The sequence below is a fragment of the Gymnogyps californianus genome, chromosome 5 (genome assembly GCF_018139145.2).
Source record: "Gymnogyps californianus isolate 813 chromosome 5, ASM1813914v2, whole genome shotgun sequence".
NCBI classification, from domain to species: Eukaryota; Metazoa; Chordata; class Aves; order Accipitriformes; family Cathartidae; genus Gymnogyps; species Gymnogyps californianus.
Window position 1 is genome coordinate 53,740,291 of NC_059475.1, and position 16,152 is coordinate 53,756,442.

A 16,152-nucleotide genomic window follows, 5' to 3' on the forward strand; every position below is an offset into this window, starting at 1 on the left:
TGGCTTCCAAATATCTGGAGAAACAGAAAAATGGATGTATAAATTAGGAAAAACAACTTAATGCATAAAACCTCATCTTTCTGTTTTTTAGCAGGGTGAAGTGAACAGAATATAAACCAGTGTTGCTTTCTGTAATAAAGCAATATTCTTTCATTATTGTTGGGGGGGGGGTGCAACAAACAAATACACCTTTCCTCAGCTATGTGGGTTGCCACAGGAGCCTTCAGACCTAGGGCTCACAGGAGTGGCCAGTACTGCTATTAAAACAACTGAGCTAAGGTCTTGTAATGGGACTGTTTGTCTCATTTTGCAGAACAGCTATGTATCGAATAATAGCCTTAATGAGGATGATAATTTTCTTCCTTGCAGATGTACTAGGGAGCTAAGCAACAATCATAAAACAATTTGTCATGAACTAAAAGCATACCCCAATTTAACAAATCTATCACTAAATCATTTTAATGATTATTTTAGAGTGGGTGGTCAAAAACAAAACAACAGAGCAGCACAAGAAGAATTTCAAAATAACTAAAAAAAAAAAAAAATTTCAAGCTCTATATTGTTTGTGCATTCATCTAAGCCAGGTGAAATGAATGAAGCCATCCATTTCCTGAGAAAATAAAGTCTCACTTTATTGAGGTTGCTGCTAAACTTACTTACTAAATTCTTATAAAACTACCAAGTTACAGCATAAAAGTAGACTTCTTTAACAGTGGGTGCCACACAAGTTCCATGACCCAGCATAGCAGGAGCTGAAGAAAATGGCCTGAGGCAGAACCGAGGCTAGATATCCTTAGGGCTTTATATAAAAGTTTATAAAATCTAGCAAACCCTGACACAAAAGAGAAGCCAATGTAAAGTGCATCAAGTAGGCTGCTTTGGCCATGGTGGTTCAGAACTCTTCCAGGCTAACTGCAAATGGCCAGTCAGCTTCTCTGTTAACCCACCAAAACCCAGAATTACATGCAGTTGTTGTTCCCTGAAGTCTCAAGCCTGGTTGCCATGTCATGAATGCAAATGTCACTTCCACAAACATTCTAGCTGTAAAAAACAGTTCTGACTCATGACATTGTGTGGATAAAGCATCACCACTAATAGAGCCAGGAATTTTAATCTGACAGACATCCATTCAAACTGAGCAAAGATAAGGGAAAGGCAAGTCCTCCTCCACTAATATTTCGGTTTTCCTGGAACTGAGCAAGCATAGCAATGCCAGTGGTAAGGCACTGTGAATTCTCACAGTTAAGCATTTGTTTAAGTAATTCAGGGCACTAGACAGGATCCCTGACAAGATACATATTCCCCAGCAGAGGCTGAGTGCATCTATTTATTATCTATTTGTTCTCCAAGCAATTTTGTTTCTTTTATTCATGTTATTGAAAAGAGAAATGGGACTGAATCTCCTGTGTGTAGCAGCACTGAAGTCAGTCAGATTACACCCACATCAGATCAGAATCAGATCCATAATTTTTTCCTGTCAAACAGTCGCCCACTCACCCTGCATTTGGAATTATGCACTGAGGAAATTACTGGCCTAGGCCATGCTGGCATGTTTGACTATGAACCAAGCTTAGCGACTTGGGTAGACAAAGAGTACAAATTAACTAGCAGGAGTCTTTTAATGAACCAAACTGTAACAAATTAAACAGGAGGGGGTATAAATTACCATAGGATATTTACAGCCTTGTTAACAGAATTAAAGTGAGATGTGAGCTAAGAAGTCTCATTTTCTGGACAGAACAGATAAAAGATAGCTGTTTTAAAAATCTGTATAGCAGTATATGTAACCAGAGGGAAAAAGGACTTTCCTGTAAAATCTGTAATAGATCCCCAGTGACATGCAAAATTCTAGAATTAGAATTGACCCTAGGAGACTTCAGTAGTTTTATGTGTTAGAAGTTCCACAGCCACAAGCTAAATGGGAATAAAGAGCCAAGCTTAGTCTAAGATTTCCTACTGAGTTGATGGCATCTCAGAATTCACAAGGAAATCTCAAGTTAAGGAGCTGATTCATAACTTAAGCAAGACAGTTTAGTACTAGAATACATACCGAAGTAAATGAATAAAGACTTCCATTTGGACTCACCGAGTTAGGCTAGTAAGTAGCCTCATAAATTACAAAAGTATTATTAATTTTTAAATGTTTAATATTTAATTTCATTGCATCTGGTGCACATTGATCCAGAGGACAGATTTCAATCTAATTAAAATCAGTGACAAAAACTCCCATTAAACAAATCCTAAATCCCAATGTCTTTGCTGAAAGAAAATTCCTGGTGAAATTGATAGGAGCTTTCACTGATTATTACCTGCCCTTTATAATTTAGCTAAATAACTTAACTAGAAGATGCATCTGATAATTTTCTTCAATGCGATCAACCATTTTATTCAAAATGGCATATTTTATTAGATTTCATGCATGTGATTATCAGTTAATGATGGAAATCCTTACTAGCATAATTCTAAAACAATGTGAAGAAAACCCAAACAAAAACCACCATGCTGTTGGCTATGATAGTCTTGTTTAGCCTGATAAACAAATTTGTTATCCTACTTGCAAGATATCTCATGAAACCTATAAATATAAGTGCCCCGTTTATTTATGGCCCAATTATAAAATGATTCTCTTTTATGTATTGAGATTTATGTTCACATTTACAATACTTTACATTTTTAAAAAATGAGAAGGTATGTACTTGTCTTCAGTAATGATAGTTCTCTCGTATTTCTCACTAGCTGATTTTGGAGAGCTGTACGAGGGAAGTCAGTATCTTCAGTTTCCTTTTATAGAGGATAAGAGACCATCTCAAGGTGGTGCTACATGCAGTTGGAGAGAGTTAATAAGTCTAGATCTCCTAAGTACCAGTTTAAAGTTCTGCCCAAGTGACCACAGTGAGGCATGTGAAACGAGTTTGTCATGTTCATAGGTTGGGTCTGTGCTTCTGTTTTCTCTGAAAGTATTTTCTGTTGCTGTAGGGAAGGTACAGGTTATTTTCACTACAAGGATTTCCATCTTCCTTTTAAAAGTTGAGGGGGGTGGGGTTTTTTCGTTGCTTGGGTTTGGGTTTTTTTAAATTTTGGATTAATAGTAATACAAGTATTTGAAAGAGCAACAAACCTGACTGTTAATTTTGGTTTTAAAATCAGCCATGCTTTTAAATCATTGTAATTCTTTAATGGATTTACATAGACCTTGGTAGGCTTAACTGTAAGATTCTGGATGTGCACACAGAACTTGGCTGAGAGTGACGAGACCAAGTATAGATGAAAGGTACACTGGAAAATGAGCTGACATGCACAGTTGTAAACATCCTTCTGGGATCTTCTGGGATCATCTACCGTGTTCAAAGAGGTCTAACTGGGCCTGGGATGGTGATGGGAAAGCTAAACTGGTTCTTTCTTTCCCATCTTTGTCCTGCAGATGGAAAAATGAACAAAATTAAATGGATTTTGACATGGCCGTTGATATTCGTGCTCTTTTGCACCATTCCAAACTGCAGCAAACCACGCTGGGAGAGGTGTTTTATGGTGACATTCATCTTATCCACTCTCTGGATTGCCTTGTTCTCCTACTTCATGGTGTGGATGGTAAGTGCAGGTAGCAGAATTTCCCATCCTGAGTGAAATGTGCATCTCAAAATAGATAATAGATCTTTTCTGTATTTGTTAAAGAAAGGCATGTAATTGTAGTGCAGTCTTTTCAGCTCATACTCTAATTATTATAATTCTAGCTTTCTGCTGCTCTTTTCTGCACAAATAATTGGGCCTTTACTGTATAGGGCCCAATACAGTACAGGAAGGTGCCAGCTTGATTTTCAAGAGAATGTGGACATCCATATCCTACTAGTAAAAGGGAGTTTAAATGAAAACGTTTAACTCTCAGCAGCTGAGACACCTTTAGAAATTCGGCTACAGGGTCTGATACTGAAACATGCATAAAAGGCAGATGGATGGCAAAATTTGAAGACTCAGAAGTGGTGTAAAACACCTCGAGTAGATTGGAATAATGGAAGAAAATCCTTCTTAGTGAAGAGTATTGTGATTGCTGGTATGTTTCTATTTGCCCTAGATCTGTGAGAAGCAGTGTATCAGGTGTAGATCTGTAAATTGTTGTCAATTCAGGAGCATGCTTACTTGAAGATTTGAATAAGTTCCTATTTTTTCTTTCTTACTGTCTTTCAGTTTCTCAAGTTTACGTTTTCAGTGAGAGAAGAGGCATGAATAGGAAAGCTCCTCAAATAGTTTCTGTGATGGAAAAATTAGCCATACTTTTGAAGTATAGAAAGTTACCTTTTTCTACACTAAAAGATGGAAAACCAAAAAGTTGTATATACCTATAACCAGAAGATTGGTAGGATGTGCTGCTGAAGAATTTATATGCCCATTTTTCCTTTTAAAGGAACATATAGTGAAGAAACCTTCAGCTGGTTTCATACTGGAATATATATAGTCTCACATATATACACTCATAGTCATATGTATACATACTCTTCTAGTCATGCGTATGGAAGAATTTTTGTTCATGATCTTCTTACCTGCAAAATCTTTTTTGGGTGGAGAACATCTCTACCTTCCTCAGATGTGTTGGGCATTTGCGAACTGCTTTATATTTTTGTATCCTCTCATGGAAGATTGTGTTTTCTACATGCTTTTTGCAACTTTCTATATAAGTTTTGCATTGTAAAGTAATCCTCTTTACTCTTAACGTAGACTGCGTTTAAGAAATTCATATGCCAGCCGCTCTTTCTGCCTGGCATAATGGTGCCAAAGCCGCACATTCATTTCATACCATATATCCTTTGCAAGGCCATGCTCTGTACCTTGGCTCCATTTGTAGATATCCCCTTCAGAAATGAGAGATGTGCTCATGAAGGCTGCAACACAGCTTATTTTAAGAGGCAGCCAGGCCTTAATACCCCATTACCACTTGCAGCAGGAGAATCATGCCCACTCCTATTTCTGAGTCACAGCTTGCCCTTGAGAATAAAGTTTGTGAGCGGCTTCCTAAAATACACCTTTTCTTTGGTGAAGGGTCCAGTTTTCCTCATGTAAGAGACTGGCAAACTATTTCAAGAAAACAATACAGAGCCTTAAAGACTTCCACCTTTAGCGGTCTCAGCAGGGAAGCAGCTGCATGTCCCTGATTCAATCTTCTCACTCTCACAAGGCTATTTCCTTTTCAGCTGCCTGTTCAGCCTTTTTTCTTGATGCTTTTTCAGCCTTCTTTGGATGTTCCATCTAAATACAGTTTCCCATCCTTTCCAAGAGCTCTGCTACAAGCTTTAGCCATTCCCTAAGTTCTCTTAAAGCTGCATCTGGACTCTCAGGGGACGACATAACCAGACTTGCTCACTTTGGGATTATATCGGAAGTCATGCAAGAAACTGGTTCCTTCTTCATGTGCTGGGATAAAATAAGTTCTTTATATCTCTGCCCCTATATCACAATATAGATTGGTTGCAGTCCTTTTGAGAATAGAACCAGCAAGAATCTTGCCATTCTTGGGAATAAAAAAAAACCCCCACAGGTTGGATTATGTCTGTGCTCCTCCTTAAAAGATCAGTATGTATCAGAAGTACACAAAATGGAGCTTTTTTTTTTTGCTCATAAAATGTTGAATAATATGACCCAATGTACTTTTCCTTTTCACAGGGTTGGTTTTAGGCTGGTTATTCCACAACTATTTAATCTGCAGAAATGGATAAGTATCCCGAGTCTAATCCTGTTAGGGTCCACACCAGAAATCAAAGTTGAGAGTACGCCACAACTGTATTGGAATGAGGAGACTTTCCAAATATGATAGGTTAATCTATTTTCCTCACTGTTCAGGTGACTGTGATTGGATACACCCTTGGGATACCAGATGTGATCATGGGCATTACTTTCCTAGCTGCAGGAACAAGCGTCCCAGACTGCATGGCCAGCTTAATAGTAGCAAGACAAGGTACTGTGTCTGCTGAAGCACAATTGCAATCTTACATACATGCTCTGTGATTTGCGTCCTCCATACACACAAATTCTCAATGCGATTTTATTCTTTTTATTTTTACTGTTTCGGGGCCTTGCTACAAGCCAAAATACTTTGCTAATTATTGTGAACCAAAAAAATAATCCCTGTCCTGTTATCTTTTGCTTATTGGGACTGGGCACACCCTAGCATTCTAGAAGGTCATTCAACACTCAGATATCCTGTGCATGGTATGTATCAGTCAGGGTAAAAAGATAAAAGTAGTAGACAAAACTGGAATATCAGCTATTAAAAACTGCATCGAAGAATATATGCTGACCAGCACTTGTCCATGTAAAACTCATACTGATTTCTAGAAGACTTCTCAAACCCAGGGAAGTGAAGTGGCTTAAGAGGATCTGGCAGAAGTGATGTTGCTCCAGGCATACTTCTCATCCAAATGCAGACCTCTTTCCCATTGGGACATACGAATAGCTGCACTGGAAGGGGTTTTAGATAAACGTCAGCTATGACCTCATCAGCTTTCCAACTCAAATTGTCAAAGGCTTTCTCATGTATCTTTCAGTTTTGATGAAGGTTCTTTACATTTCCTGTTTTACTTGAGAAATACCTGTAGCCACATCCCTTCCTGTTGCTGAAAAACATTAAACCTGACTGTGATCTCCTGTACTGCAGTAGAATAAGAAAAGGTCCTAACTGTATTCTTCTCCACTATTCCAATTCCCATAGTCTTTTTTTTTCCAGATAATGAGATGTTCAGCACACATCATTAGGCAAACAACAAGGGTTCTGAAGTGATAAATTAAGTACTCAAAAGCCCCACCTTTGTAGTTTGAGATAGGGGTAGTGCTGTTAAATGTTGCTTGATTGAAAAGAATTATGTATTTAAAATATTTCATTTTCCAGGTTGTATTATTTCATGTGTGCAGGAAAATCTCACAAAAAGCAGTACAAAAAAGTATTCAGGATTCTTATGGAACCACCTTCCTTCTAAATTAGTTTTCCATATGTAGTATTAAAGTGAACAGATTTTTGCAAGAACAGAAGGAAAACATGTTACATTTTTAAATGAAAAGACTGCTTCTTTAGATTAGTTCTTCTTTACTATTAGGCAAAACTACTGTAGGGATTGTTTCATCTGAAAGTGAAGGTAAGCACTAGCTTGGCAAAAAGCAGCCCCATTCTCTCACAGGCAATACAGGGACTTCGCACTACTTGGATTCAAGAGAGATGTTTACTGACAGATTGCAGATAAATATCTAAAAAGTAGAGATGGACACTACCGTAATATGGATCCAAAGCATAACCTTTCTCTCAGCAGCTTCCTGCAAGAAGATACTGTACTTACGGTGTGGTAGTGTCTGTCTCCACTCTGTGTACTCTCAAAGTGTTTGTGGGACATGTCCCGTTTACGTCAGAGTTCCTCTTCCTTTCCAGTATTCTCTTTGTGGAAGTGATTCGATAGTTAGGCCAGTGCCTAAGGGAAATTAGCAGGGGCAGAGAAGAATTCTGCCTTCCTCACATCCGTTGACAGTGGTGTAGAATGAGATGCCAGCCAGTGATGAGCATTAGGAGTAGATTTCGAGTAATGCCTAGGGACTTCACCACCATTCACTCTTTTTTTCCTTTCCTGTAGCATTTTATTGTTCCTGAAGTGAAAACATTGCTGATTAAGCCCCACAGAAGTGCTTAGTACCTTTGACTACCATCTGGTTGGGTTCTTTTCAGGATCAGTTTTCATCATTCACATGAGATAAAGGCCACGTGTCTGCATACTAAATCCAGTACATAATCTCCAGGTTCCCTGTGACTGCAAACTACCTAGAATAAGACTTGGTTTTTTAATTGGCATTGAACTCAGATGCTGAATGGATACCACACACCCAGTAAAGGCTCTCCAAGACACAAGGAAGATGTAGTTGGAGTGAGCAATTTTTGCACACTTTTTTCAGAAGGCATGCAAAGATTATGGAAATTGTCTCCCTACCTCAGATACGCTGGCCAGTCCAAGGGGCCTTGGATCAGTGCAGATCATTCCCCTTTAGTTTCCTCTAGAAAACAGAGTAATGGTCCTATACTTTGTTTTTACCCAAGAGTTTTGTTTTTTTTTTTCTCTGCAGGCCTCGGTGACATGGCAGTATCCAACACAATAGGGAGCAATGTCTTTGACATTCTGGTGGGCCTTGGCGTTCCATGGGGTTTGCAGACCATGGCGATTGATTGTGGATCCACTGTACGTATACTTGGCAAATCTTTAATTTGTTCTTTTTGTCTATTTAAAAAAAAAAATCCTAAAAAGAAATCATACAAATAAAATTAAAAAAAAACCCACAACAACCTGCTAAGCATGTTATTGGTTGCTAAATAAGGTGTTCTTTCTTTGCCAAGGAACCAGGAGTTAAGGAAGCAATTCTCCTTCCACAAGCTGCAATTAATTCCCAGTTTGTCAACTGAAGTACATTATACTGTATAGCAGAAAAATAGCACCATGGATATCTGTTCATGGCTCTGTCGTTTTCTCACTACACAGCTTCAAGCACACCTGTCTGTCTTCTTGTACCTTAGTATTTTTGTCTGTAAGATAACAGCATATCTCTCTCTCCTGAGGATCTTTTAACATAAAATCCATTATAAATGCCAATTTTTTTTTTTATGGAGATGGGATTACTTATACATTTGTTTTGATTCCTTAATCTTCCTGTTCTTCATTATGATAAATCTGTCATAGATTTGCATAGTTTAAAATGTGTAAGTCAGTCACTATTCAAAACAGAAGGTGGACCATAAATCAGTAAATTGATTTCTGATCTCCAAAGCACAGTTATATGCTGAGCATTTTAAAGGTCTCTTCTCTGTCTAATTCCCACAGGTTAAGATAAACAGCAAAGGACTGGTCTATTCCGTTGCACTTTTGCTAGGATCAGTGGCACTTACTGTAAGTATTTGAGCGTCTCCAAGTATTCCAACTGCAAAATATTTTTTAGGTATTTACATGTTATAGAAGGATAAAATGGAAATACTTATTATCCCCGAAGCATTGATTCTTGTATCGTTCTTCTAGCAATACCATGAGTTGAAGAGCTACCATTGTCCTCAGTGAGGACTGAAATCTGACATTTGGTGAAAGAGATGCTGGATATGTGTAGGTCCCATTGATTTCAGTGGCAGTGTTGAAATTGTGGGATCCAGTAATATTTCTGTGCTCCTGTGTCCAGCTGCATACTCCCGGCCTGTCTCTACTTTATGTTGGGACAAGACCCAGGTATGCTTCATCACTCTTTGCCTCTGTTTCTGATTTCCAAAACCAGCCTGGACTAATCAAGTGCTGTAGCCAAAACCCTTAATGAAGACTAGTCTGTGAGGACTGTGAACCTCAGGACTTTGAATAGACGTGCTAAATGTCACTCAGCATAAGACACTTACCCATGTAACACATGGCTTGTTAAGGTGAAACAATAATTCTGTTTCAAAAGTCAATTTTGCTGGTACTTAAGGTCTGATCCTGCTGACTCCCAGGGAACCCTCTGTGGGAAGAATCAAATCCAAAAGGTATAAAAATATGCACTTATATTAACGTCTTTCACTGATTGCCTGTGGAGGCTCTGTAGAGGCTCTGTAGAGGAGGGGATCACCACTGGAGATTTCACACTGTTGCATGACTAGGTCTTACAAAACTCCACATCACCTGTGCACAACTTAATGGTAGAACGACCAGGGCTGTTCACTCTGCCACTAACTTCCTAATGCATCTGATATATAAGCTGTGGGAGCCTGTTCTTTCCTTTTATTATCCCCAGTTCTGCCATACTGCACAGTGCCTGTGAAACAACAAAGATGTTCTGTAGACATATGTCTCTGATGTTGCTGCATGCATGTTGGTAATCAGCGCTTTGGAAAAAAATGGGAGGATTATGCAGATGTGTTACCATGCTAGCTGTTCATGCTTTTCTGAAAAGAGTCTTTTCATAGCAGAAGCCGTATCACCTGAGTTTGAAGCATGTTATTGTCTCATTTGTTCTGCTGGATACCCTGATTCGCACAGACCCTCCCAGCAAAACTCAGTGGAGAGTTTTGAGCAAAACAAATAATAATTCAGAGGCACTCAACACCATTGAAAACAGATGTCTTCGTGAGGGCTTCATTGGTTTGCTACCTGTAACTTGTAACTCCCCTTAGTTCTGGAGCTGAGCAAAACATTAAAGAAAGCACCTCTTCTGAAGCTGTTGAAAGAATGAACACTAGGTGCTGGTGTACTACTGGGACATAAAGGATTTGTAGGGGAACACTGGAGGGAGGGGCATTCATGTAGTTCAGTGCATTTCTTTAGTTCATACTGAATCAATGAATGAGTGCTGCCTGACTAGAAGATGCCCCATGTACTGAAAATGCACCACAGACTGAAACTGAGCACCTAGGGGCCTGTTTCTCAGTTACATAAAGAACTTGTGAAGGGGCCTTAAAGTGAGTTCATTTAATATTTTGCAAAAGGATCTTAGGACAACTGAGAGTCAGGCCAGAGTCTGAGTTCTTAGTTTGGGCTTTTACATTCTTTTTCTTGATCAGAAAAACATATGTTGCCTTTTTGATCTACAAAATACTGCGAATATATTTTTATCTTCATTCAGGATCTCTAATTCAAAAGACTCATTTTTTGCTTATAATGGTTGTTTCCAAAAGTCTCCTTTGGGGCTTAATTAACTAACACTTTGTTTGCTTGCAGGTGTTTGGAATCCATGTAAATAAGTGGAAACTTGACAGGAAATTAGGCATCTACGTGTTGTTTCTTTATGCTGTTTTCCTGTGTTTCTCTATATTGATAGAGTTTAATGTCTTCACCTTTGTCAACTTCCCTATGTGCCGAGAAGAACTTTAAACCACAAGGAGAGAGACTGAAATTCTTCTGATTACATGTGCTGTAAATGAGAGGAGGCATTTCACATTTCTACCTTCTTTCCATCAGTAATTTGAGTGTCATTCCTGCTTCATCAGCTAACAAGCACTTTTACCTGTGTGGAAGGAAAGCATAACTTTCTTTTAACATGCTGGCTCGAGGCAACCAAAGCATTTTCCTCCTCTTTGGATATTGCTGCTCTGTCATAAAGCTGTGTGGATCTTACGCAGAACTCTAAAATGACCCATTTCTGGGACATTCTGTTGTGGTTTTCATTCTCCTTTTGCAGACAATCAACCACCACCACCAAGGTTAGCAAGAGGACGGGAGAAAAATCTTTATAGTTCTTTTGGTTTTGACGTTTACTTTCCATGGAAGAATAAGAGGCAAGTTCAGAACTTTTCTTGGCTCAGTCAAAATATCTCAACTACAGGACCAGAAAGTCCAAGGCACATATCATGGCATGCACTGTTGAGGACACCATTTCCCCCTTCAAGTGCTCTGCTTATAGAGGAACTGCACTGACAGTTTTTGACGGCAGTGTTGAATATTTATCACTCTTTTTGATGAACATGAACAATGTGGCAGAGAAAGAAGAGGAAATGGTTCTATGTTGTATCACTTGTGATGATGCACACTAAAAGTCAGAGTATCTGCATCCTGAAGAAGAGAATTACATGCAGAAATTCATACTTGAAAAATATGTTTTACCATTAATGAGGAATGCTGTATACATAAATATAAACTAACATTTGTGGAATATTACACCACAGGAAAAACTTTGCATTGGCCCTTGTAAGCCCATTGTGTAAATTTAGAAGAAACTAAACAAATAAAATATAACTGGGTGCTCAGTAACTATCAGTTATTGTTATCAGGTGAGAGTAGTATCTGAACGTAATCCAGACTTTCTGACAGCAAAACCCACCCTGATTATGATTTGATTTGATTGGTGGGAGGAAGAAGCTTATTTCATCAGTCAAGAAGCTGGTGTATTCTTCTTCATTTTTTATTTATTCCCAGACGCTTAATGAAGATGAGTGTCTGACACTGAGCAATGCAGATAAGAAACACCTAGACAAAAGGAAGCCTGTCAAGAGAATATGGTCCTTGATTTGATTGCATGCAAGTTTTGAAGCATGATATACTTCTTTTTAACCCCTAGTAGAAGCCAAGTTTTGATATCCTTTCCACCAGCATAAATCTGATATAAGGAATTACTCTGGATGTAATTGACAGCAAGATCTGGCCCAGAGTATTAAAAATAATGGGTAACATTCCACATTGTAGCAGTCATATGATTGCAAATCACTGAGACAGCATATTTTGAATTGCTACTAAACTTTAAAAATATTTTAAAGCTGTATGTGAATGATCACATAAAGTTTCTAAAGAAGCACAGTTAACTTTATACATAGATTTTTTTAATTTTTTAATGTTTATAAACCAAAACAAATCTATCAACTAACAGTTGATGCATTTTTAAATATATTAATATTTTGCACTTAAGACTATATATAAAAAGTCCCATTATTGTGTCAATGAGAACGTACTATAAAACCTTAGCAAATAAGTACTTATTCAGAAAATTCCTTATTTTGACATACATGACAAATAATTATGTTTAGCCAGCTCACATGCAGAATACTGTTTACACCAGGCAATGTGTTTACAATTAAGGCTATTTTAAAAATTATTTTGGTACAAATTATGGAGTGTATTCTGCTGTTGCATTTTTTTAGGAATTGGATCCTCTCAATATAATCATAAGGAAAAAAGAGCAACATATTTGTTATTTGCTTTACACTTTGTTGCAAATGTCAGTATTAGTATCCATTTAGGGTTTTTCACCTTAATTAAGTAGTTATATAGTTAAACTAGCCAGTCCTAAAGATGGCAACAAATACAGCATTATTAAAATGCTTTATTGAATAGGCAAGCATGACAGTAAACACATTTGATCTCAAGTATGCCAGTGACCCCATTTCCAGGCATTCAAGACATTTTTGCTGCAGTGTAAAGCTGAGGAGATGGAATTCACGTTCATCTTTATGAGTCTTCTGTTGCAGAAAGGCTGTGAAGATGTAGCATACTGCTGCACCACTGTAGGAGCATCCCTCTCTAGTCTAACTCTCTTCCCTGCTATCTTTCAGGACAGTTTGCTGCTGAAAATCTTGTAATGGCTTAGATATGAGGCTGAAAGGAGCCAAGAGAGAGGCTGAGTAAATGGTTTTTTCCTATGTTCTGCTGTTGGGTGGGCTTGGAGAAGTAGCTGTCTCCAAGCAAACATTTGCGTTTCTGTGCACAGTTCAGGCAGCTCAGGTGTTTTTACACTACAGAAGAGTAGTTCCAAAATCTAGTTTTGAATGCCTAGTGATCAGCTGAGTTGACAGTGATGAGGACATCAATGTTTACAGTGCCAGACCTAGCAAATTGTACTGTACCTTCATATTTCTGAGCCAGGCAACTTTAGAAGACTAGGGGCAGCAATTTGTTCTGTAGCAGCTGATCCCCAGCCCAAATATGCATGTAACTGTGTTTGCTAATGCCATGAATCCTTCAGACATCATTTAGAATTATTCTGCCTAAATTGAATATCACCTGCTCCAGAAAACCAGAGTGTTCTGTTGTAGCAAGAGACAGTCTCAGAAGGTAATACTGACCTTAAATCGCATGGCTGGTCCTGTCATCTGTAGCCCTCCTTAAAACATAGACCCACTTCAGGACAATTTATATTGAATTCTAATGCTGCATTTCATGAGGTGGTCTCATATGCATCTTCTGCTGTGAGACAGGTATCATGCCATGCTTATCACTATAAATAACATTAGTAGGATTCTCCTCTGACACCACCGCATGACCAGGGATGTATTGTTTGCCAAAGAATTATTAGATGCTGTATCAGGGCCTTGATTACACACAATCATATGAAGTAGTTTAAAGAGTCCCTGTGTAGTCATTATCCATACGCTAAAATAAATAAAGATGGCAGTTATAGACCAAGCCATGCAGATAAACTGAATGGCCTGAGAAAGATCTGACTGACAAATTGTTGTATGTCAGATAAACCCACATCAGAATGTATCAGTAATTCAGGAGGCTATTGCCAAGTAATAGCGGACTAGTGCCTTTCACGTGTGTACAAAAAACCCCAATTTGCTCATGTGGTCAGGAAACCACTACAAATTTTGCCATTTTCCAGTCAAGAAGAGAAATGATTTGTGCTTGGCTCTCTGCAATTAGTACAGTTCTGTATTGCATCTGTTCAGATTGTGTCTGTAAAATTTTGTAGCCGTTTTGTTGTACTAACCATTGCAAAAGTTAGCTGGCTGAGTTTGGAATGTATCTCACAATGTTGTGTAAGTTAATGTTCAACTCAAGAGTAAAAAGAAAGCTGGTGGACATGAGAGGGAAAACTGTTACTGTGATCTGAAAATTGCAGCAGACTAACACTGAAAAGTAATACAACTCAGAAAAAGATATCCCATATCCAGCAAAGCTTAACTTCAGTAGGATTGATTCCATGCTTAAAGCTAAGCATATATCCAAGTGCCTTGCTGGATTGTGTCGTAAGATGACAGCAGAGCATGGTTTCTGGGTTTTCTATCATATTCAGATCTTTTAATATTTTATTGGTTTTGTAGTCTGAAGATTTTATTTCTTCCTCAAATTAAAAAGGTTTGGCCAGAATCTGTGGACTTCTGCTCTGCTGATACCACTTTGGATTTCCATTCTTGTAAATAAGAGAACTGGTTCCTTGTCTCAGACTTCAAAAGTGTGCATCTGCCCTGGTGTACAAGCAGGATCAAAACTGGATTACAGCTGGCCAAGGAGAGCTTCTGGCAGCTTTTTTCCGCTGCTGTTCCACTGGAGTAGCACAGTCCCACATAGACCCACAGGGTACAATCCTGTCTGTAGTGAGCAAATGAGAGTGTTTTCATTGAGTTCAGCGGTGTCTGGTTCCATTTATATACCATAACAATTGTACTGCATTATAAAGTTGTGTGATGGAAGTCCGGCTCCTGGTACTCTGGATCCTACTGATTCGTGGAAAATATTGCCTGAGTAAAGATTTCAGGCTCAGGATGTACATGTCTAAATCTAAAAAGCTACAGTTATGGTTATCTTAATGACTATTTCATGATCTAAGGGCTGCTCTCTGGGCTGAAGTCTAGCCTAGAAGAACACCTTAAGTCTTCCTAAGAGGTACAGCATAGGCAACCATCTTTCTCCTGGCTCAGTCATTGGTGTGCCAATTTTATTTTATTTTTATATGCTTGCTGCAGCTGTAACAAACATATTTTTAGTTTCTGGGTTTAGATTATATTTGTAAACATTCTGTCAACATGTAAACAAATGGAAAAGGTCTTTACTAGTCTAATACTTAGCAATTATAGAGAAGATTCTATTCTGTCCTTGATTTCCTTTGTGACTGTGCTTTAATTACACACACTTGTTTCTATTATGTGTTTGCTCTAGTTGCACAAATCCCTCATGAGTTTTGTTGTCTTCCTTTCTTGGATTTCTTGCAATTGTAATGCCATTTATTTGCGTCCTACAGTTAGATGTTTTTGGTAGAGTGCTTTAAGCTGTATAAATACTGCCTGATTATTCATGCCAGGGCAGACCTAATGTAATATGAAACAGACACTGAAATAACAGTGATAGCCAGGTGAAACCAAAGAATCTTCCTAATTGAAGTGCATCACCTGTGGGCATAATGTTCTGCCATTGCAAGCCTGAGATCCCTCAGTTATTTGTGTTTAAGCACGCAGAAGAAAATCTCTGCAGTTCATGCATTTACTAAACAATTTCCTTTCTATTTCTTTGAGTCTGAACTCCAGATTTTCCATTTTGTTGGGTGGTGAGATTTATATGATGGTTACACAGGTAAATTACAGCATTTAGTTCCAGCAATTCTGTACCAAACCCTTTATTATTCCCTTGAACTATTTTGAAAGCCTTGTATGCAAGTGATCAATGTTCTGCTGAAGAGAAGAATGTTGTTCAACTGACATGTGCATTCCAGTTTCTGACCTACTGTGTACATGTTTAAAAACCTCCTTTTGAATAACTTGAGCATACATTTTTCTCACATTTTCCCCTGTGTGGGGTCCTGATGTTTTCTCCCCAGAGAAAGCTGTGAAATCCTATACATCCCTGTCCTGTAATGTGAGATACATGTAGCTCCTTCTCCACGGGCTGAGATGTGTAGTGATTGTGGCAATTTGTACATCATGCTGTTCTGCTTGCAACCATGCTTCTGACATACAGTGCACTGTCTGAAAGAAAT

General features: G+C 38.4%; 1 protein-coding gene across 1 annotated transcript in view; it reads left to right on the forward strand.

The window, feature by feature from the left end:
- The window catches only part of LOC127017025 (ras and Rab interactor 3-like), a 177,238-nt gene that overhangs the window by 85,677 nt on the left and 75,409 nt on the right, over nt 1-16,152 (forward strand). Inside the window, exons 13-17 of the mRNA XM_050897908.1 lie at nt 3,422-3,588; nt 5,830-5,944; nt 8,089-8,201; nt 8,838-8,903; nt 10,689-10,837. Of these exons, the coding sequence (XP_050753865.1) occupies nt 3,422-3,588; nt 5,830-5,944; nt 8,089-8,201; nt 8,838-8,903; nt 10,689-10,837 (610 nt within the window). The remainder of the gene's footprint in view (nt 1-3,421; nt 3,589-5,829; nt 5,945-8,088; nt 8,202-8,837; nt 8,904-10,688; nt 10,838-16,152) is intronic.